General features: G+C 36.9%; 1 protein-coding gene across 1 annotated transcript in view; it reads left to right on the forward strand.

Annotated features, from left to right (window-relative positions):
- Positions 1-23,921, forward strand: part of LOC121384152 (atrial natriuretic peptide-converting enzyme-like) — a 30,537-nt gene extending 6,616 nt beyond the window's left edge. Inside the window, exons 3-9 of the mRNA XM_041514406.1 lie at positions 155-295; positions 1,090-1,206; positions 3,752-3,868; positions 14,724-14,933; positions 15,744-15,844; positions 16,874-17,017; positions 23,248-23,921. Coding sequence (XP_041370340.1) covers positions 155-295; positions 1,090-1,206; positions 3,752-3,868; positions 14,724-14,933; positions 15,744-15,844; positions 16,874-17,017; positions 23,248-23,316 — 899 coding nt within the window. The 3' untranslated portion in view covers positions 23,317-23,921. The remainder of the gene's footprint in view (positions 1-154; positions 296-1,089; positions 1,207-3,751; positions 3,869-14,723; positions 14,934-15,743; positions 15,845-16,873; positions 17,018-23,247) is intronic.
- The last annotated feature ends 2,282 nt before the right edge of the window (positions 23,922-26,203 follow it).

Consider the following 26,203-nt stretch of genomic DNA (forward strand, 5'->3'; position numbering starts at 1 on the left):
TATATATATATATATATATATATATATATATATATATGTGTGTGGGTGTGTGTGTGTGTGTGTGTGTGTGTGTGTGTGTGTGTGTGTGTATGTGTGTGTGTGTGTATGTATATAATCTATCATTTTGATATAAATTACATTTTACTAACATCAGTTAGTCCGGTTGTTCATCCGCCGACACGTGCACAATCCATAGATCGACTCTTCAACTGCAGAAATGGTGAACTCATCTGGGAATCTAGGAAATGTGATGGACATCCCGACTGCTCTGACGGAAGTGATGAACAGAGCTGCGGTTAGTGTTTATAATTTGTATTACTTACTTTGTAGTGTCATTGTACATAAAACTGTGAGAATACACATTGTTTGGAACTCATCAAATGAAGATTTAAATAATTATTGACACGGAGAATAATGGTGAAATAAATAATAAATAACTTTTTTCGCAATGTTCCTTTAATTTGTTTTGATGGTATACCATTCCTTCATCAGAAGACGTAAATTGTGCAGCTTCATTATGGTATTCACACACACACACACACACACACACACACACACACACACACACACACATTCTCGTAGCTGATTAGTTGTTGTTATTATTATATATGTATGCATGTACATATAGGTAGGTATTTTGGTATGTATGTATATGTATATTCTGCCTTCGGTAGGTAATGGGCTAATGAGCTACGAGGAATTAGGATTATCTGTCCCGAGTGAATATATGTTGTAAATCCAAGCCTTAGTGATGGTTTTACAACATTCATTCACGAACGACAGATAATTCGTAACTCCTTGACGCGGGTTGATTATTATCTTTATTACTCATTGTCACTTAATTTGTTTTCAATATATAAATTCCTCTGCTGTCTACAACAGTGCCATCAGCCATTACGTTGTACAACCTTACACGCAAAATGAAATTATACCATCAACACGCAACATAATAAACTGTTTTTTTCTGCAAGATATCACTGTTCTGCCATCATAGTTTTGCTGCTTCAAAAAGTGTGTGACGATTTTGTTTAAAAACAGAAGTGACGTCATGCCAGATTATAACTCATATCAATTAAACATATCTTCCAGGTGGTGCATGCGCCAGCTTACAGTTCCCTTGTATGTCTAATGACCAGTGCATCTCGTGGGACATGTACTGTGATCAGATCAACGACTGTGTGGATAAAAGTGACGAAACAATGTGCAGTATGTTCTCTTTAAACAGTTGTATATGTGCCAACAATTCGGCCTTGATAGGTTTTGTATAAGAACCTCATAATCTAAGTTCATTTTAATAATATAAATATTGCGATGTCATTTAACGTCATAATAAAATGAATAATGTATAGTCCCATCAGCAGAGGGTTTTTTTTGGTGTTTTTTTGCCAAACCCATAATGCTCGGATATAGTTTGTTTTGTTTTTGTTGATTTTTTTTAAAGTGTTTTTTTTTATTGCTGTATATTCAACAAAAACACAAAACAGAAAGAAAGAAAAAAAGAAAGAATGTATACACATTACCAAAAAAAAAAGTTGGCATAGTGTTGTACCTATTCACGCTAGAACATCTCTCAGCGCAAATTCCCCGCTACAACACATGATGCACATGCATGATGTGTCAAAATTTTGTTGGTGACGTCACGAGCTCGCAGACAGAGCAAATGCATGATTTCATCATACTGGGCATCATTTCTTGCAGAAACAAGCGCACGGTGTTTTTTCCTCGAATTCTCACACAGGTTCAACAAGTAAGAAACAATTGACGTCCGTGGCATTCTTTTGTAGAATGCCACGCTTGCCTATGAGTGTCAACTTTTAGTTGGTGACGTCACGGGCTCACATGCCGGAAAGTACATGATTTCCTTTTACTGAGAACGTTTTTTTTTTTTTTTGTACAAACGAGAATGCCATGCTTGGCCATGTGTGGACAGTTGGAATACTTCAAGCAGGTATCAGTATTGCTGACATTGCCATACGTTTAGGTGTGACAAGATCACCTGTGCACACATCTGTCAATCAACTAAACGTCGCTAGATTCTTCAGTAAGCGTCATCAGTGTGGTAGGTCACAAAGTATGTCACTTATGCAAGGTTAGTATATCGAGGTCACACGCGCCAAACAGGTTCCAACCACCCACTATCATTTCCCATCAGTTGCAAATCACTGCCCTAACTCAGTACCGATTATTAATAAATTAATGTGCTCTAGTAGTGTCGTTAAACAGAACAAACTTTAAATTTTAAAAGAAAGAACGAATAAAGTTTGGAAACCACCGTTTCCGGTATACCAACACATGGTAGTATTGTACGACAATGTTACCCTATGTAGTCAAAAAAGCTATATATGGGCCACCGGCCTCGGTGGCGTCGTGGTTAGGCCATCGGTCTACAGGCTGGTAGGTACTGGGTTCGGAGCCCTGAGTGAACCCTGAGTGAGTGTTCCGCAAGGCTCAGTGGGTAGGTGTAAACCACTTGCACCGACCAGTGATCCATAACTGGTTCAACAAAGGCCATGCCTGTGGGAAGTGCAAATAAAATATCCCTTGCTGCTAATCGGAAAGAGTAGCCCATGTAGTGGCGACAGCGGGTTTCCTCTCAAAATCTGTGTGGTCCTTAACCATATGTCTGACGCCATATAACCGTAAATAAAATGTGTTGAGTGCGTCGTTAAATAAAACATTTCTTTCTTTTTTCTTTTATGTATGGGCCAATTTCCTATGTTTGGACAAGTCGATGTGCACTTTTTAAAAAAGTTTAAAAAAAAAGAAGTAAAAAATAAAATTATATATATATATATATATATATATATATATATATATATATATATATATATATATCCTATAACTTACCCATGATATCCATGTCATAAACCCATGTGATAATTTACTTTATTAACCCGGTTAATAATGGTATGCAAATTTGCAAGGTCTCTATGGAATGTGTTGCTGGTGATGGGTCATTTGTTTACAAGCCAACAAGACCCGTGTACCTGAGCGTAACGTTTTCCATGATTTGTTTAAAATGCGTGACGTCAAACTAATCTGTGCTAATCATATTATCGATGGCGGCGACTTTAGTACTGTGATTTACTAAAACAATTAATTAAAGTGTTATTTTAGAAGTGTTATAGGATAAACAGAATTCGCTACTCGTGTTTTTTAATATGGAAAATATCAACCTCGTCTAGTTAATCGATGTTTGTCTCGGCAGAGCCTCGACAATTACCGATTAACATAGACTCGGTTGATATTTTCCATACTAAAAAATACTCGTGACGAATCCTCTATATATATATATTATGGTGATTTCAATTCATATTTTCCAACAAAGTAGTAGATATACTGTAAAAAGGGCCGAATACAAAATGTGGAATTATGAATTATCAAAGTGGAAGTGGACGTAGGTCGTAGCATTTATGTGCGCCACTTGTTTTGGCCAAGAGAACTCTTATATTTATGTCTAACTTTACTCGTAACTTACGTTTACACTTCTTTGTGAAATGCTCTTCAGTCGTAGATTTACGTTTACATGCAAAACTACGCTTACGATGTTTAGTGAAATTGGGTCCTGAGATGTTCGTGTTCATTGTAAGGTAAGCATAGATCCTCAGTCATATTTAATTAACAAACCTCCTTCATAATGGTGCATTTATGTTTCCATACAGCTTGTCAGGTAAAATAATAAAATAAAGAGAATGCTATTACATGTATACGTTTTTTGAAGAGTATATAATGTTTTTGTATGTTATTTCAGTTCCGAAACCATGTGATGAGGATGAATGGCGTTGTTCCAATGCTCAGTGCATTAACAGATTAAAGGTGTGTGACCTGACACCTGGCTGTCGAGATGGGTCTGACGAACTCGGCTGTAGTAAGTAGAATATGCTGCATGAGCAGGGTTGGAAAAACATCATATTCTGGTAGCCCCAAAATATTCTAACACAGAATTATCTATGCTTTATATTTCAGATTCTGATAATAATTTTCAAGAATAATAAAACTACAAATAAACGTTATCATTTGTCTCATTTACTCATTGTACTTATTTTCATATTTATATAAAATAAAACAACATGAGTTCTTATAATAATAATAATAATAATAATAATAATAATATATTATCACGAATTATCAGGTTTAAAAATAAAATAATGAAAATAAACCCTCAGATGTTTATTTGGGATGTTTTGTGTGTGTTGGGGGATCACCATTGTAAATTCACTCACAATGGAAATAATAATAATAATAATAATAATAATAATAAATGTAAAAAAAAAAAATTGTTGTTTTTCTTTGGGGTTTTTTAACATTTTCAAATCGGTAACGCTGTATCGCCAAGGACCGAAAATCGAGGTTATTTAATTCCGGACTGGTTTTTAAGTAATCTGCGTATGTGTGAATCTTAATATTTGAATAATTATAGCGAAGAAGTAAACATCGAAAACCTCATATTTACTGTGTGTTAACTTTTATGTGTCGTATAGTATTAATTAACTGCTAACCTTTATTCAACACGCGAAAACGGCAATTATATTGCACACGTGTGCACCTAGTTTACAAAGCGGCAACACTGTTGTTGACGTGACAGATATTTGACTTCCGGTTTATTCAAACGCGATGTACCACACACCTAATTCTAATTAGATCATTAGATGTTGGGTTTTATAGCATGTTTGTTTTACTTGGACTGGGTAGACAAGGTGAAAGACGGTTGTCAGTATACGTGGATAAATTAAGTATGTGTCCTTAGTATCATATAACCAGTAAATGACCACTGCACTATAAATTGGGCAAATAATGAAGGAATAGGTAATTATTATCAAAAGACTTTCTGTGATATTTATCGGGTTGTTCAATGGGAATAACTTCAAATCAGACATCATTTGAGAGATGAGGACACCTTCGATAAATTGTTAAAGTATGTAAAAGTACTGTAAAAACAAACGTGGTGCGTCGCGTTTATTGCATTTGCGATGTCCGATTCGTATGGCCGGCGAATTATTGAAGTTTGAAGTTCACGTGAGCATGTTGATTAGCGGCCGGTAAAGTTATTGAATAGTAATTTCAAATATTTAGCTTAAGAGGGTATATTGGGGTGGGATTTTAAAATTATATTTTAGGTAGGTTTTTGGGGTTTTTCGTTTGTTTGTTTTTGTTGCTTTATTTCTCTCTCCCAGTAGCCCGTCGGGCTTACGTCATGGGCGAAACTGGTTGTCCGGTCGTGAAATCTGGTAGCGCCTGACGTCCGGCATTAATCAATTAATGCGATAATTTAGGCACGAGTGTCGTAAACATCGTCTGTCATGGACACGAATGTAATATTCTGTTTATTACCGTAGGACTATCTTGCTAAATGAACATTCCAGTCATTGTTTACAAACTAACGTTTCCTTATGTCTTGAAAACCAAATCACAACCTGTTCTAAAGTTACGTGATATTTATACGCCCATAAGTAAAGAGTACACATGTATCAACAGCTGTAAATTGTAAAGCATGTGAATACTAAAAAGCAAACAAATACACAGTAATTGAAATAAATAGTTTTGAATTTGAATGACGTCAGTATTCCAATGACTTCACTTTGCATCTCCTTACAATAACTATAAATTGGGTACATGACGTTTCCGTTTTAAGAATGCTGGAAAAATTCCAGTGCAAAATTGCTATTGCTTTTTTCTTTTTCTTTTTTTTAACATTATTAACGCACCTGATTGTGTTTGAAGAAAATCTTGTGATTAAAACATTGTACCTTTTACTAAATATGGCTTTCAAGTGAAATTACGGTAAGATATGCTACATTTATTATGTACGAAGCCAAAACAAGGGTGCGAAAAGTGACTCGTCGACCTTAGTATAGATTTCTAACAGTTGTGAACGTTATATTCATAATTAAGTGTTTGATGTGTCACAACTACATCGTAATATAATACAAGTTATCATAAATAATCAATTAATGTTTTATTAAATTAATTAAAAACACATATTTATCATTACGGCATGTGATCAGCTTACACTCGAAATAAAAATGTATTAACCCTTATCCTGCCGCATTCTTTTTGCTAAATTTAAAGAATTTTCACGTGTTCTACATTTCTAGTAATTTTATTAAAATTCATGGGCATTTTAACATGAAATTACACCCATATATACTATAATTATCCACCTACGTAATGATAGCATTTTGTAGATGGTTATTTTATTTATGTTACCATGGCAACAGCTGCAAATTTCAATATACAATTTTTTCATTAATAATTAAGAAAAAATGAATAAAACACTACTATTTTTCTTTTAATTTAAGTGTATGCTGTGATTTATTAAGCATAGCGATTGATTTAAAGAGAAAATTAAGCAGACTGCCATTTGTTTCCGAATAATAGGGTGCAATGCACATACTGTCATCAACGCTTTTTTGTAAATTATGAACATAATGTACAACATTAACTATTAATTTTTTTTAGTAATATTATTAAAATCAGTTGACATTTCAGCATGAAATTACACACATATATACTAAGAATATCCATCTACGTAACGCTAACATTTTATAGTCAGTTATATTATTTATGTTACCATGGTAACAGCTGCAAATTTCAATATACCATATTTTCATTAATAATTATGAAAACTTTAATTAAAAACTTTTTTTAAATTTTTTATTTAAGTCTATGCTGTGATTTATTAACCATACTGCTTGATGTAAAGAAAAAATTAAGTCGACAACCGCGGTTTTTCTGAAAATAGGCTCAGATGCACATTCGGCTATCAATGCATTTTTTGTAAATTATTAACATAATTTTCAACATTAACTATTATACATTTCTGGTAATATTATTTAAATCAGTTGACATTTCAGCATGAAATTATACACATATATACTAAGAATATCCACCAACATAACACTAACATTTTATAGTCAGTTATATTATTTATGTTACCATGGCAACAGCTGCAACTTTCAATATACCATTTTATTAATAATTATGAAAACTTTATACATTTCTGGTAATATTATTAAAATCAGTTATTTTGCTTTTAATTTAAGTCTATGGTGTGATCTATTAACCATACTACTCGATTTAGAAAAAGAATTAAGTAGACAGCCAATTTTGTTTTTGAATAATAGGGTCAAATACACATACTGCCATCAACGCATTTGTGTAACTTGTGGACATTGTGTCCAACATTACATAGACACTAAAAATATGTATACTATCTCTATTACTTTATATAGCTTTGTCAAATGACACAAGATTTTAAAAAAGATATATGCCCTTTCACTTCTTGTCATTTTCAAATGAACATTATTAATTCTGTTACCATGGTAACCAATGCAAAAAGAGGAACCATTTCCCATATGAAATGTTTTAAATGAATTTATTTGAATACAAATCACTGTAGAATGATGTAATAATATGCTCCCAGCTGTTTACAAGAGAAGTGTGAAAATTGTGAATTATGTTACCAAGGTAACTAATGCATAACAGAAAAAAAAATTCTAATTTTTTTTTTTTTTCAAGGACTGAGAAAAAACAACAATGTATAGTGACATAATTGTACTATGCCTGTAGAAAGGATATATGAAGCTTATTAATAATGTTACCATGGTAACCAGTTCAAAACTATATGTTACCATGGTACCAAGATTGAAACTGTTACCATGGTAACCAATGCAAACTATGTTACCATGGTAAGGTATGTAAAACTGGAAACTATTTGCTGTGTGCATACAACTTTTGGGTCATAAGGTCAAAAGTAAAGGACACCAGTAATCAATAATTTGAGGGTACTTGAAAACTCCAGATCATAACTGCCGCTACTAAGTGGCTATGCCTATTACTATGGGGTTTGGAATCTTTTGAAATTGGACACTGCATTTCATGTACAAACTTTAAGCAACAGCTATCTTACTATAATCATTCTAAAAATTATTAAAACGTATCCATTCATTCCCAAGATTTTAGGGTACATAATTTTACCCTTCATACCCTGTGGCAGAAACCCTGAACACTGATATTAGAATAATAGAAATAGTAAAAAGTATTTTATGCATTTCAGTAATTTATTGTGACACAAGATACTTGCAATAGTGCTTCACACGGTCACAATTGTAAAAAAAGAAAGAAGTACATTCACCTAAAAATATTTTAAACCCAAAGAAACAAACATCAACATGTGAGCCTAATTAAATATGTACCGTATACATAATGTGTATCAAGTGTTGAACACTTATGCATGATACAAAATATATCTAAATGGTCACCCGAGTAAATTGATGACCACAACTACCAAACACATGGAGTGTGGGGCACCCATTTTCCTTGGGGGATTAAAATGACCAAATTTATGGTTTTGGGTTTTCCAAATAAACTTGGTTGGAAATGGTCTAGTATTTCTGAAGACATAATCGTTTAAATGCATTTGTCTATATGATAGATGGTTTAATGAATTTGTCTCCTACCTGAGGGGAGGGGGGACAGGGGACACAACATTAACGAAATTCGCAAAATTTATATTTTTATGGTATTTCTGGACACGACAATTGGCTTAATTTTCCCCTATCTGTGCCCCACCTTTAGGAGAGGGGTAGAATGACCAAATTCACAAGGAAATGGGTCACGGATATGCAATTTCTATATAACTATTGTGAACTCCATCCTCACCAAGGGGACATTCACAAGTTATATACACTGGTCATCTATTGCCTTTATATATTATTTGAATACTATCCAGGTATAGCATTTCGGGCAAATGAGCTGGCCTAAAACCTTTTCACGATGTATTTCCATCATTTTACTCTGACACAATATTAGTTGTAATCCATGTAAAAATATGTAGTGATTCATTTGCAACCCTATATATATATATAGCTGTTCAGGGCTGTAACTAGGATTTAAACAATGAACCAATGAGCATGGAAGGTGCAAGACACCATTTTGCAGTCATTTCTGGGAGGTTACATACTTAAAACATCAGTATCAATAAACTATTTTTCTATTATTTTAACAACACCCCCCCCCCCCCCCAATGCATTCCTCCCACGCCAGTGGCGGGACGCAGCCCAGTGGTAAAGCGCAGATGGTTTGGGATTGATTCCCATCGGTGGGCTCACTGGGCTATTTCTCGTTCCAGCCAGTGCTCCATGACTGGTATATCAAAGACCATGGTATGTACTATCCTGTCTTTGGGATGGTGTATATAAAAGATGCCTTGCTACTAATGGAAAAATGTAGGGGGTTTTCTCTCTAAGACTACTAGTATGTCAAAATTACCAAATGTTTGACTTCCAATAGCCGATGATTAATACATCAGTGTGCTCTAGTGGTGTCGTTAAATAAAAAATAAAACACATACACCATTGCCTCTAGCCGTTAGCTGAGGCCCTGCTGTTTGCTAATATGAATAATTGGTGTTATCCAGATTCAGGGATTTTCGTTCAACTCTGGCAGAAATCTGCCTGCAACCCCAACAAAAATGAGAGCCCGTAGGCTTAGGCCTATGCCCAGGGCCGTAGCTAGGATTTTTTGTTTGGGGGCTGGGGGGGGGGGGGGGGGCAACTGAGTAGTTAATAGTCTAAAACTCCTTAAAAGGTTAAGAAGAGAATTTTCTATAATGCTTTCCGGATTTTTTTGCGCCCCCCCCCCCCCCCTCCCGCTAGCTACGGCCCTGATGCAGCTTCATTTATTTTTCATTTTGGGCCCTGTCGCTTAGGCCCTTGAAGAGGGAGGTTAGAATGTGTTTAGGTGTGGCACAAAATGTAGTTGGAACTGATTAAGAACTTTTTGAGAAGTCAAAAACATGAAAGGTTTATGCGTGACGCACAGTAGTCCGAGCGGATGTAGAAAATATGCTCCCTACCGCAATAGGACACTTGAGATGTCACACAAGTACTAGTCAATCTTGAAAACATTATTATCGGAATCATGAATTTATATTTGTGCAACTTCTTCTGACATGTTTATTGAGGGAGTGAATGAAGAAGAAATCACTGGCAGTTGGTCCCGCGAAGTATTGTATCTGGGTCAAGCGTCGATAATATAGGTCAACTAAACTTCGATGTTTTTGCGATTTTTCTTTGATATTTTTATCAACAATATAGGATCGTTTTATGATTTGTGATTATTACATCCTGAATACAACATTTTATTTGCATTAAATAATTTGTTTAACGATTTTTGAGACAAAAACAATGTTTCGGGTCGTGGCCTACACAACAGTATCCGCCCTGCTAAAGTACGTGGAATGTTTTTCTTTTTAATTGTTATTTAAAAAAAAAAAAAATATATCACCATATTTTTAAAATAAAAAACGTGATTACTTACTCTGAATCTATTGCAAACCATTATCCTACTGTAATTTTCACATTTTATATAGGTCCATATAGTTACCGCACGATTTTTTTGGGGGTGTTGCGTAACACGAAAAAAAGGACCGTGTCGATGTTCTAAAAAAACGGTCGATAACTGTTGCAAGGGAAAAAAAATTGGACCTCGCGGCGAGGGTGTGTATACCCCCGACGCATCCACACCAATTGGTACCGTACAGGCATGATGTACTAATCATAAGCGTACAAGATCCCGTTTTGTTTTGTAGGGATGGGAGAGGAAGAAAGGCAGGCTAATTTGTGCCCAAATTAAACGAAAATACCACCAACTAAAAAACAACATTTATTAATTTTAGCGTTACTGCCAACCAGCTATATATAATATTATGGCAGTCTATCTGTACTACCACTTTTGATGATGGCGGTAATAGTTACAAACCTGACGATGATGATGTGACAATATGGCAGTCTATCTGTACTACTACTTCTGCTGATGGCGATAATAGTTACAAACCTGACGATGATGGTGTGACAATATGGCAGTCTATCTGTACTACCACTTCTGCTGATGACGATAATAGTTACGAACCTGGCGATGATGATGTGACAATATGGCAGTCTATCTGTACTACCACTTCTGATGAGGATAATAGTTACAAACCTGACGATGATGATGTGACAATATGGCAGTCTATCTGTACTACCATTTCTGCTGATGGCGATAATAGTTACGAACCTGACGATGATGGTGTGACAATATGGCAGTCTATCTGTACTACCACTTCTGATGACGATAATAGTTACGAACCTGACGATGATGATGTGACAATATGGCAGTCTATCTGTACTACCACTTCTGATGATGACGATAATAGTTACAAACCTGACGATGATGGTGTGACAATATGGCAGTCTATCTGTACTACCACTTCTGATGATGGCGATAATAGTTACGAACCTGACGATGATGGTGTGACAATATGGCAGTCTATCTGTACTACCACTTCTGATGATGGCGATAATAGTTACGAACCTGACGATGATGGTGTGACAATATGGCAGTCTATCTGTACTACCACTTCTGATGACGGCGATAATAGTTACAAACCTGACGATGATGATGTGACAATATGACAGTCTATCTGTACTACCACTTCTGCTGATGGCGATAATAGGTACAAACCTGACGATGATGATGTGACAATATGGCAGTCTATCTGTACTACTACTTCTGATGATGACGATAATAGTTACAAACCTGGCGATGATGGTGACAATATGGCAGTCTATCTGTACTACCACTTCTGATGACGGCGATACTAGTTACGAACCTGGCGATGATGGTGTGACAGTATGGCAGTCTATCTGTACTACTACTTCTGCTGATGACGATAATAGTTACAAACCTGACGATGATGGTGTGACAATATGGCAGTCTATCTGTACTACCACTTCTGCTGATGACGATAATAGTTACGAACCTGACGATGATGGTGTGACAATATGGCAGTCTATCTGTACTACCACTTCTGATGACGATAATAGTTACGAACCTGACGATGATGATGTGACAATACGGCAGTCTATCTGTACTACCACTTCTGGTGATGGCGATAATAGTTACGAACCTGGCGATGATGGTGTGACAATATGGCAGTCTATCTGTAATACCACTTCTGATGACGATAATAGTTACGCACCCGACGATGATGGTGTGACAATATGGCAGTCTATCTGTACTACCACTTCTAATGACGATAATAGTTACAAACCTGACGATGATGGTGTGACAATATGGCAGTATATCTGTACTACCACTTCTGATGACGATAATAGTTACAAACCTGACGATGATGGTGTGACAATATGGCAGTCTATCTGTAATACTACTTCTGATGACGATAATAGTTACAAACCTGACGATGATGGTGTGACAATATGGCAGTCTATCTGTACTACCACTTCTGCTGATGACGATAATAGTTACAAACCTGACGATGATGATGTGACAATATGGCAGTCTATCTGTACTACTACTTCTGCTGATGGCGATAATAGTTACGAACCTGACGATGATGGTGTGACAATATGACAGTCTATCTGTACTACCACTTCTGATGACGATAATAGTTACGAACCTGACGATGATGGTGTGACAATATGGCAGTCTATCTGTACTACCACTTCTGCTGATGACGATAATAGTTACGAACCTGGCGATGATGATGTGACAATATGGCAGTCTATCTGTACTACCACTTCTGATGAGGATAATAGTTACAAACCTGACTATGATGATGTGACAATATGGCAGTCTATCTGTACTACCACTTCTGATGATGACGATAATAGTTACAAACCTGACGACGATGATGTGACAATATGGCAGTCTATCTGTACTACCACTTCTGCTGATGGCGATAATAGTTACGAACCTGACGATGATGGTGTGACAATATGGCACTCTATCTGTACTACCACTTCTGATGACGATAATAGTTACGAACCTGACGATGATGATGTGACAATATGGCAGTCTATCTGTACTACCACTTCTGATGATGACGATAATAGTTACAAACCTGACGATGATGATGTGACAATATGGCAGTCTATCTGTACTACCACTTCTGATGATGGCGATAATAGTTACGAACCTGACGATGATGGTGTGACAATATGGCAGTCTATCTGTACTACCACTTCTGATGATGGCGATAATAGTTACGAACCTGACGATGATGGTGTGACAATATGGCAGTCTATCTGTACTACCACTTCTGCTGATGGCGATAATAGTTACGAACCTGACGATGATGGTGTGACAATATGGCAGTCTATCTGTACTACCACTTCTGATGATGGCGATAATAGTTACGAACCTGACGATGATGGTGTGACAATATGGCAGTCTATCTGTACTACCACTTCTGATGACGGCGATAATAGTTACAAACTTGACGATGATGATGTGACAATATGACAGTCTATCTGTACTACCACTTCTGCTGATAGCGATAATAGTTACAAACCTGACGATGATGATGTGACAATATGGCAGTCTATCTGTACTACTACTTCTGATGATGACGATAATAGTTACAAACCTGGCGATGATGGTGACAATATGGCAGTCTATCTGTACTACCACTTCTGATGACGGCGATACTAGTTACGAACCTGGCGATGATGGTGTGACAGTATGGCAGTCTATCTGTACTACTACTTCTGATGATGACGATAATAGTTACAAACCTGACGATGATGGTGTGACAATATGGCAGTCTATCTGTACTACCACTTCTGCTGATGACGATAATAGTTACGAACCTGACGATGATGGTGTGACAATATGGCAGTCTATCTGTGCTACCACTTCTGATGACGATAATAGTTACGAACCTGACGATGATGGAGTGACAATATGGCAGTCTATCTGTACTACTACTTCTGCTGATGACGATAATAGTTACAAACCTGACGATGATGATGTGACAATATGGCAGTCTATCTGTACTACTACTTCTGATGACGATAATAGTTACAAACCTGACGATGATGGTGTGACAATATGCCAGTCTATCTGTACTACCACTTCTGATGACGATAATAGTTACGAACCTGGCGATGATGGTGTGACAATATGGCAGTCTATCTGTACTACCACTTCTGATGACGATAATAGTTACGAATCTGGCGATGATGGTGTGACAATATGGCAGTCTATCTGTACTACCACTTCTGATGATGGCGATAATAGTTACAAACCTGGCGATGATGGTGTGACAATATGGCAGTCTATCTGTACTACCACTTCTGATGATGGCGGTAATAGTTACAAACCTGGCGATGATGGTGTGACAATATGGCAGTCTATCTGTACTACCACTTCTGATGATGGCGATAATAGTTACGAACCTGACGATGATGGTGTGACAATATGGCAGTCTATCTGTACTACCACTTCTGATGATGGCGATAATAGTTACAAACCTGACGATGATGATGTGACAATATGGCAGTCTATCTGTACTACCACTTCTGATGACAGCGATACTAGTTACAAACCTGACGATGACGATGTGACAATATGGCAGTCTATCTGTACGACCAATACTATTTAAACAAAGTGGTGAGGTAACTGTACAAACTTTACTTACGGTTTTCTGTTTTATTTTCTGTTCCAAAATATTCTGAATAATTGGTGTGGGCGATTGTATTTAATCAGGGTGTCATGTTTGTTCTTATAACTCTTTTTACTGGACATTTGTAGTTCGTTATTTGTTGAGAATACATTATTGAAATAAAATAACAACAAAAATCCGAAAACTAATCTATATAATGCTAATTCGCCAATTAGTTTCTGTTATGTTTTCTTAGTATTTTTATTTCTTCAAACAGGTTTATTTTTGAAGTTCCTGGTAAGCATGCAGAGGGCAAAGTATGTTCTCGATATTGGAATGTTTACCGGATACAGCGCCCTGTCGATGGCGGAAGCGCTTCCTGCGGACGGTAAAGTGTTCACATGTGACCGGGAACTATATCTCGCTGACCTCAACCGGAAGGTATTTGATTCGTCACCTCATGGGAAGAAGATTGAAATTCGACTAGGTAAACTACAAACACTTTTACAGGGTTAGACCTGATGAGCAATCGGTCAAGGATCGATCCCCGTCGGTGGGCACGTTAAGCTATTTCTTGCTCCAGCCCGTGCACCACGACTGGTATATCAAAGGCCTTGGTATATTTTATCATGTCTGTGGGATGGTGAATATAATAGATCATTTCCAACTAATAGGAAAATGTAGCAGGTTTCCTCTCTAAGACTATATATGTTAAAATTACAAAATGCTTAACATTCAGTAACCGATAATTAATCAATGATAGTGTTCTAGTGGTGTCGTTAAACAAAACAAACTTTACATCACGGATTATTGCATCATGTGCGTTTCTTGACTTTGTTCTGGCAAATATAATCTGACAATAATTATATGCCTTTGACAAAGGTTTAAAGACGGACACCGGCAATCACCAGTGTCGAATATTTAGGAGAAGATAGCCGTTGACAAGGACACTACGAATATGGGGCCTAATTCACTAAACGTTCTTAACTTTGCGATCTCGCAATGCAGTGCTAACATATTTGCAAAGAGGATGCTTTGTTGTCTAACAGAGCCTAAAAGACCTTTGTGAATTAAGTCCCTGAACAACAAAAGCATTACCATATTCAACAACGTACTTCTGTACAAACGAGAGTCAAATGGGAGTTTTCACAAAGTCGTGTCTGTTACCATGACGCATGGTTATGTGATTTGTCTACAGGCAGCAAACAGAAATCGTATCCCTGCACACATTTGTAAAATGGTGTAAAGGGATGCCATGCTATTAATATGTACTGTCTCTACACATTGTTTTCCACAGGAGATGTAGGAGATACTCTGAAGGCACTGGCGAACGACGGCGTACAGATCGACTTCGTGTTCCTGGATGCTGGCGGGGAGAAGTACGGGGAGTATTTTGATGTGAGTGGAGTGATAGGAAAACACAGTAATTCACCAACTGAGTTCAATAAACGGAGTCAGGGTCCACTTGGGTTGGGTACCCCCCCCCCCCCCCCCCCACACACACCTCAATCTGCCCAGTTTATATTTAAAATGGCAGAAAAGCAAACTGTGTAATATTTGATAATGCATCTTTGTGCATTTACTGAAGGAGAGCAGCGTGTGCTCATGGTAACAAAAACCTGGTTGTCTGCGTCCCAGCTTATGTAGGGGTAACTCTCTGGGTCCCGGCGTCTGTAGGGGTAGCTGTGTCCGTCCCAGCGTATGTAGGAGTAGCTGTATGCAACCCATCATATGTAGGGGGAGCTGGTTGTCTGCGATCCAGCGTATGTAGGGGTAACTATTTGCTTCCCAGCGTGTATAGGGGTTACTGTCTGCGTCCCATCGTATGTAGTGGTTACTGTCTGCGTCTCAGCGTATGTAGGGGAAACTGCCTGCGTCCCAGCGTATGCAGGGGTAACTGCCTGCGTCCCAGCGTATGCAGGGGTTACTGTCTGCGTCTCAGCGTATGTAGGGGTAGCTGTCTGCGTTCCAGCGTATGTAGGGGTTACTGTCTGCGTCCCAGCGTATGTAGGGGTTACTGACTGCGCTCCAGCGCATGTAGGGGTAACTCTCTGCGTCACAGCGTATATAGGGGTAGCTGTCTGCGTCACAGCGTATGTAGGGGTAGCTGTCTGCGTCCCAGCGTAAGTAGGGGTTACTGTCTGCGTCCCAGCGTATGTAGGGGTTACTGACTGCGCTCCAGCGTATGTAGGGGTAACTGTCTGCGTCATAGCGTATGTAGGGGTAACTGTCTGCGTCACAGCATATGTAGGGGTAGCTGTCTGCGTCACAGCGTATGTAGCGGTTACTGACTGCGCTCCAGCGTATGTAGGGGTTACTCTCTGCGACCCAGCGTATGTAGGGGCAACTGTCTACGTCCTAGCGTTTCTCAACATTTCTAATACTGTTGACATGTTGAACTGACGATGTTATATTTTCTACTTTTAGTTTCTTCTTGACAAGAACATCCTTGCACCCCGGGGCACGATCGCCGTGGATAACACCCTCTTGTTTGGGCGATCGTACCTGGAACACGAAAACCACAGGGCAAAGTTTAACAAAACGATCACAGAAGATCGGAGAGTACAACAGGTATGTAAAAAGCGTTGTCTCATCACACACACAGACACACACACACACACACACACACACACACACACACACACACACACACACATATATATATATATATATATATATATATATATATATATTAGGGCCCTGCGAATCTCAATTTTCCGTTCGAATCGAATATTCGAAAATGTTCGAATCGAATCGAATTTCGAATCTCGTATATCTTGGAGAATAATCAAGTGTATCAGATGTAGTTCACGAAGGAATATTCAGCTCAGTGAAGGAAATTAGAAAGACAATATAAATATCCACTGCACTGGGAGTACGTACGGTGATTATCATGATTACACACGGTTGAAGTTTAAATAATAAAGCGCCCTAAATAGAAAACCAGTACTAATGTGTATAAACAGTTGAACTAACACGAGATAATATCTTGGAAGTGATCATTTATTGGCTTTTAATTAGATCACAAAATAATTCAAGTGAAAATTAACTCTCATCACCAATCGGAGATCAAAACTAAATACCAGTGGATATTCTTCGCACATACAAAAACAGAATCCTAAAAATTAAAAAAGAAATATACTCGTTAAGTCAAGCAATGTTTATTGACCGACTTAATTATCGATTCAGTGTTGATAGGATAAGATCAGCGTTTTTATATCCCCATATGAGTGTCTCTGTATTTTGGCGAGACAGAGAGTGTCGTTTGTCGGTTATAACGTTCGTGCCTGTGGAATTCACCCTTTCTGAAGAGCAGTTAGTAGCTTGAATGTCGAGTGTGTCTCTCGCGACTGTAGCCAGGAGTGGGAAAGACTTCACGTGATCCTGCTTTGTCTTCCACATTGTTTATTGTTTATTAATGTTAACGGTTGGCCATATAGTTTGTCCCTCGTTTTCCAATAGACCTCTTTCACATTCCACTGCGCTTGTGCCCGTTACGGGGTAACTTGAGGACGCAAACCGCGAACTCACGCGAGATCTCGCAAAAAATAGACCTGTGGACAAGTTGGGGGGGGGGGGGGGGGGGGGGCATAGACAATGGGAAGGCCACTCAATAGGAATGTGAATATCTCCATGATTAATTATTCTATCAGTAGGGAACCCGAAATTTCTGTCGACATCAAACAAGACTTATTGGAGACATTTGTGAATTATTGCTTATCACGAAATAAAAAATATTTGGTTGTTAACGCCTGACAAACCATCGGTTCGGATTCGTACGCAATAAATATTGGATATAGGCTAAAATAATATTAATGTGTGCGCGCGTATATGTATGAAGATATTTATTGTATTTAACATGATTTAAATATTTATAAAGCATTATACAGATAAATACATTCAGGATTCTTGGCGGGATTTCTTTTCACCATGTTATTTAAAATTTTGTTCGGTATTTGGAATAAAATTAAACGATACTTATGAAATTTGAGCTATGGTATATAAAACATTAGAATCAGGCCCGTAGGAACGATATCTGCAGTTGGGGAAGGGGAGGGGGCATAATCGGGGGGGGGGGGGGCAAAAGCCATATTTTAAACCGGGTTTATAAAAGTGGGGCTATAGTTCCCCCTCCGACGTCTCGGTTGCTACCGACCTAAGAATGTTCAGAAATGTAACAAGATTATTTAACCTAAGAAAGATGTAAGTTTTATTTAGCCTATAACATATTAGACTAGCCGACAGCTTGATAATATAGCTACAAACTCAGGATGGTCTCTTTATTATAAACTCATGAGGGTTTATTATGCGCAGTCATAAGGTACCAGTTATAAGATACTTCATTTGAATGTTTGAAGCAAAAATATTAAGTACCATGTCAGGCCGTAGCCGGGGGGGGGGGGGGGGGGGGGGGGGGGGGGGTATCGGACAATCCCTCCACGCAGGATTGAGAGTTCCGCTCAAATGAAAAAAGAATCGGATTTGACATATAAAAGTCCTTGTCCCCAAATGAACGGGATAACGTAGCAAGAACGTCTGTCTGAGGTTCCATTTGCTGAAGGTTCGATCCTCCTCAGTGGGCCCGTTTGATTATTTCCCGTCCCAACCAATGATCCATCAAAGGACGTCGTGTATGCCATGTATCATTTATTATAAATACATTGGTACGACTGAAAACAAACGGTTTCTTGTCGTGGCTCTGTGACCAGTCCATTTTACATGCATACCACAACTTAATGTAACTGGTTAACGTATATTTCGCAACAAAAGTTTGTGTATTATTTTCGAGTGTAACCGGCGTCATCTTATTGTTTGGCAAGGGGTTATATATACATATGTGTGTATATATATATATAGATAGATAGATAGATAGATAGATAGATAGATAGATAGATAGATAGATAGATAGATAGATACATACATACATACATACATACATACATACATACATACATACATACATACATACATATATATATATATATATACATATGTGTGTGTGTATATATATATATATATATATATATACATAAATCTGGGGAAACACCCTCTCCCCCCACCCCACCCACCTGTCTACGGCTCCGCGCCTTCGGCGCTCGCGTTTGATGAGTTCCGTTTACATGAAATTTCGATCCCCCCACCCCGCTAATCATTAATCAATATTCATAAGTTAGACCAAAGATCAAATTAGGATCGTATCGAGTTGCATGGGTCTACCACTTTGGAAAAGTTGCTGAAGTTTGTTATGTATAATCATGTACGTTATAAAAACGTGTGATACTTGCATACCATATCGATATATAGGACTTCTCCCTATGCTTGTAAATGTGTATCAAAGTACTGATGGTATCGCTAACGATCTCGACCAATGTTCTCAGGTACAAAATAGTAACCAAACACTATTGTACATACAGATATATGTTTACTTCAAGCTGATCTTCATGTAAGGAAGAAGATGTCATCTTCTAAATTCTCCAAAACAAACAACGCAAATAGCTGCGTTTACTCGGTTTCTGACGTCATGCTAAGTTGTAGGTTTGACAGCTCATATATGTTTTAAAACTTCGTAAATATCAACTATTATTTCAAGTGAAGTTGTGTGTAATAAAATAAAATAAAATAAAATAATAAATAAAATAAGATAAATAAATCAGTAAATAAATAAATATATAAATAAATAATTCGTGGATAGACATGTAACATTGATTAGTAGTTGTACGACAGTCTGTTTTTCTGAAGGGACATTCCCGAGTTTGCTGCATTGTAAGATGTTTCCGACTAACAAAATATTTCTACGATTAAACTTTCATATTAAATATATTTTCTTGTTTAGAATATCAGTGTCTGTATATTCAATGTGTTTCTGATCGTCTTAATATTTGTAAGAAGCCCAAACTGGATTTCGTCTTTAAATAATTTCGTACCTACGAAAAAATATGTTTTAGGAAATAAAGTGAAATTTAACCTAGTACAAATATTAGAACGATCAGAAACACATTTAATATACAGCCACTAATATTTTATATGCAGAAAAATATATTTGATATGTAATTACACTCGTTAAAAAGTCTATGTTAGTCGATAACATCTTAAAACTTGCAGCAAACTCAGGAATGTCCCTTTAATGAAACGATATGGGGAAAATGGATCTGTGATAAAGGTCTATGTGAGTTAGGGGTTTTGTTGGGGGGTTTTTAGGGGGAAGGAGAGGCATATTTTATTAAATTTTAAATACTGATACATGTGGAGAATTAAACATCACTGGTAAATTCGCGTGAATATTTAACTGTAATTCTAATTGTCAAAAGTAGCAAACACATTCCACTAAAGTTAATTTTATTGTATGAATCTTTTAATTTTGCGCTGTTAAAATACCCTTGACAGGCGGCTCCAGAGACTTCGTCTAAGTTAATGTTTCACTGTTTTTGGTCTTAAACCATTCCGATGTAAACTTTAGTAGACCGTTTTTCGCGACCATTTTAACATCTTATACGAAATATGTACGTTAGTCGCTAGAGATTCACAGCTCCTACGAAGCTACTCACGGACGCTCATGACAACTGTCGACCATGCCCCCCAATTTGTATATAGCTTCGATACCGTCCAATTCGGCAAGGGATGGTACTCTTCGCGCACATGCGCAATGGGAATGTGAAATAGGTCTATTGTCCGTACACTGCAATATTCGAAATTCCGAATACACAAAAATCGAATCGAAGCTTCGCGACGATTTCGAATCGAATCGAATATACGAAGCTTCGCAGGGGCCTGATATATATACATATATATACACACACACACACACACACACACACACAGAGCGAGAGAGAGAGAGAGAGAGAGAGATCCCAACAAACATTAAATATTAGACACGAAATAGCCGTAGATTAAAATGTGTTGTGGTGTCGTTACCGTTATTTCTTTCTTTTCGGATATTTACTCACTCACATATTTACAAATGATGGCGTACATATATACGAATTATTACTAGGGGTATATAAATGAGAACTGTGCTATTTACAAATGATGGCGTACATATATACGAATTATTACTAGGGGTATATAAATGAGAACTGTGCTATTTACAAATGATGGCGTACATATATACGAATTATTACTAGGGGTATATGAATGAGAACTGTGCTATTTACAAATGATGGCGTACATATATACGAATTATTACTAGGGGTATATAAATGAGAACTGTGCTATTTACAAATGATGGCGTACATATATACGAGTTATTACAGGGGGTATATAAATGAGAACTGTGCTATTTACAAATGATGGCGTACATATATACGAATTATTACTAGGGGTATATAAATGAGAACTGTGCTATTTACAAATGTCCAGTTATATGTTTACAAATGATCAACTGGATGTTTACAAATGATCACTAAAATATTTACAAATGATTACCTAGATGTTTTATAAATGAGCACTAGAATATTTAAAACAAATTAATAATCACTAGGATATATACAAATATGATTACTGGGATTTTTAGAAATGATCACCGTGGTGTTTACAAATGATCAATAGGATATTTATAAACGATCAATAGGATATTTATAAACGATCAATATGACATTTACAAACGATCAATAGGATATTTATAAAGGATCACTAGGATATTTATAAAGGATCACTAGGATATTTATAAAGGATCACTAGGATATTTATAAAGGATCAATAGAACATTTATAAATGATCAATAGAACATTTACAAACGATCAATAGGATATTTATAAATGTTCAATAGGATATTTATAAAGAATCACTAGGATATTTATAAACGATCAGTAGAACATTTACAAACGATTAATATGATATTTATAAATAATCACTCGAGTATTTATTATGATTTTACATTCATTTCAACTTATTTCGTGCTTATATCCAATTAAGTATCAAGCACGCTGTCCTGGGCACACGTCTCAGCTATCTGGGTTGTCTGTCCAGGACAGTGGGTTAGCTGTTAGTGGTTAGTGAGAAACAAGAGGGTGTAGTGGTCTTACACCTACCCATTCAGTCGTTAAAACTCGCTCTGGTTTGGAGCAACGACTCCACCGAGGATATTTACAAAGACAACAAATTGCTAGGATATACACAACTAATCACTAGGATATATTCAAGTACTCACTAGGATATATACAACTAATCACTAGGATATATATAACTAATCACTAAGATATATACAACTAATCACCAGGATATATACAACTAATTACTAGAATATACACTACTAATCACTAGGATATATACAACAAATCACTAAAATATTTACAACAAATCACTAGGATATTTACAATTAATCACTAGAATATTTACAAAAGATTTTCAGGATATTTATAAATAACCACTAGGATGTTTACAAATTATTTTCAGGATATTTACAAATAATCACTGGAATATTTACAAATGACCACTAGGATACATACAAATGATTTTGAGGATGTTTCAAATGATCAGAACTATGTTTACAAATTATTGTCAGGGTATTTTTAAAAGATCAGTAGAATATAATTTCAAATAATCAGAAATATGTTTATAAGAGATCACTAAGATGTTTACAAATCATCACTAAGAATTTTACAAATGACCACTAAGATGTTTACAAATGAACACTAAGATCTTTACAAATGATTGCTAAGATGTTTACAAATGATCAGAAAGATTGGTATAAATGATCACTAAGATGTTTACAAATGATCACTAAGATGTTTACAAATGAACACTAAGATCTTTACAAATGATTGCTAAGATGTTTACAAATGATCACACATATTCTTCACTAGGTCCTGTTGACAGTCCGAGATGGCATCACGCTGATCAGAAGAACTGATGATGTATACGGCCAGGTGTAAATCACAGAAAGAGAGAGAACTTGAAATGTGTTAAGTGTAAACCACACAGAGAGACGCGCAGTGTCGTTTCGTTACTTGATGTAGCAGCTTAATATAGTCCGGTTTAGGAAATAGTTCGTCATAAAAACAAATACTACAAAATTCTGATATGCTTTTTGAAATATCTCTTTGATGATTACACGTAGGTTGATATCTGTAGTATTTAAATAACCCATTGGTTTGAAGTAAATTATTATATGTAGCACTAACTGATAACAACTGTGCAAGTGGTTTAATGTCATTTGTATAACAGCTACACGAGGCGATGGCCGGGCATAGAGACCATTAATTGAACATTTTGTGGTCGACCTATGTTGATTTTTATACAATACATGTCAGTTGAGAGCACTCCCTACAATTAGTAATCACATGACCGTTTCGACAGTTTTGTATTTGTCACAGAATATATTCGTACATAGAAATTGTATTCAACTCCATAGAATAAATACTAGTGGTGTGCAACCTTTAGTGTTCAGTGAACACAAACAACATTATATTGTTGTTGATAACGCGAACTGTTAAAGGTCAATATCCAGATAAGTAGTTAATAAACGAGATACAAACTACCAGGTGACGAGTTGTTACTTGCAGATTGTTTGCTGTGTGATATCTCTTAGATTTTAATCACACACAAACTACCAGGTGATGAGTTGTTACTTGCAGATTGTTCACTGTGTGATATCTCTTAGATTTTAACCACACACAAACTACCAGGTGACGAGTTGTTGCTTGCAGATTGTTCACTGTGTGATATCTCTTAGATTTTAACCACACACAAACTACCAGGTGACGAGTTGTTGCTTGCAGATTGTTCACTGTGTGATATCTCTTAGATTTTAACCACAGACAAACTACCAGGTGACGAGTTGTTACTTGGAGATTGTTCACTATATGATATCTCTTAGATTTTAACCACACACAAACTACCAGGTGACGAGTTGTTACTTGCAGATTGTTCACTGCATGCTGTCTCTTAGATTTTAACCACAAACTACCAGGTGACGAGTTGTTACTTGCAGATTATTCACTGTATGATATATCTTAGATTTTAACCACTCACTACCAGGTGACGAGTTGTTATTTGCAGATGGTTCACTGTATGATATCTCTTAGATTTTAACCACACACAATCTACCAGGTGATAAGTTGTTGCTTGCAGATTGTTCACCGTGTGATATCTCTTAGATTTTTTAGCCACAGACAAACTACCAGGTGACGAGTTGTTGCTTGCAGATTGTTCACTGTGTGACATCTCTTAGATTTTAACCACAAACTACCAGGTGACGCGTTATTACTTGCAGATTGTTCACTGCATGCTATCTCTTAGATTTTAACCACAAACTACCAGGTGACGAGTTGTTCCTTGCAGATTATTCACTGTATGATTTATCTTAGATTTTAACCACACACTACCAGGTGACGAGTTGTTACTTGCAGATTGTTCACTGTATGATATCTCTCAGATTTTAACCACAAACAAGCAGGTGACAAGATATTACTTGCAGATTGTTCACTGTATGATATCTCTTAGATTTTAACCACAAACAAGCAGGTGACGAGTTGTTACTTGCAGATTGTTCACTGTATGATATCACTTAGATTTTAACCACAAACTACCAGGTGACGAGATATTACTTGCAGATTGTTCACTGTATGATATCTCTTAGATTTTAACCACAAACTACCAGGTGACGAGTTGTTACTTGCAGATTGTTCACTGTATGATATCTCTTAGATTTTAACCACACACTACCAATAAAATGTGTTGAGTGCGTCGTTAAATAAAACATTTCCTTCCTTAACCACAGGGTCTAGCTCCGATTGCTCACTGTATGATACATCTTAGACTTTAACTACAGGGTCTAGCTCCAATTGTTCACTGTATGATACATCTTAGACTTTAACCACAGGATCTAGCTCCGATTGTTCACTGTATGATACATATTAGACTTTAACCACAGGGTCTAGCTCCGATTGTTCACTGTATGATACATCTTAGACTTTAACCACAGGGTCTAGCTCCGATTGTTCACTGTATGATACATCTTAGACTTTAACCGCAGGGTCTAGCTCCGATTGTTCACTGTATGATACATCTTAGACTTTAACCGCAGGGTCTAGCTCAGTTGATAGAGCGCTGGCCTGGATGACTTGAATTGTAGAATAGTTCGGCAGCCAAAAACCAACATTTAGATTATCAAGTTGTTGGGGGGGGGGGGTGCTGATTATGCATGTTTAGGGCATCTAATTCACACAGAAGGATGACCTCGTGTCACCTATGGGCATTTTGAGATTTTAAAATGTATTTATTTAGCCATTTCATTGCCAGTAACTGGTCATATTGTACCAGCAGTAGATACAAAAGTATGAAGAACATGTTACAAATGGACCATTTAGTGGTACTTGTAAGGACATTTCCCAAAATACTACTGGATATTAGCAACCGTGAAAGTGCGAACACTGTCAAAAGTGTTCTAGGTTGTGTCATTTAGTACAGTGGAAACTAGTGCCACAATGTTTATATGAACAATAATTTCCTTTCCGGAAAGGTGAACAACAACATTGTCTGCATCATGTCCTTATAGGGGTGTATACTACCAAATCAAATCCCATAGACGACAATAGTAACATGTTACATATGTGGCTAAAACTCCTACCTACAGCGTATCAATCCGCATAAACACCACGAATATAAATACTACCACCCCTCACCCTTAAAGTGAATAAAAAAACAGTGGGGGTCAAGCTGCTCAATTCAGAGATAATGGGTAGCGTCTGTGACTACTCTTTTACAGATACCCCATGCATGTTTCAAACACAAGGCTACTTAACATAGTAGTACTAGATG

The sequence above is a fragment of the Gigantopelta aegis genome, chromosome 10 (assembly GCF_016097555.1).
Source record: "Gigantopelta aegis isolate Gae_Host chromosome 10, Gae_host_genome, whole genome shotgun sequence".
Classification (NCBI taxonomy): Eukaryota; Metazoa; Mollusca; class Gastropoda; order Neomphalida; family Peltospiridae; genus Gigantopelta; species Gigantopelta aegis.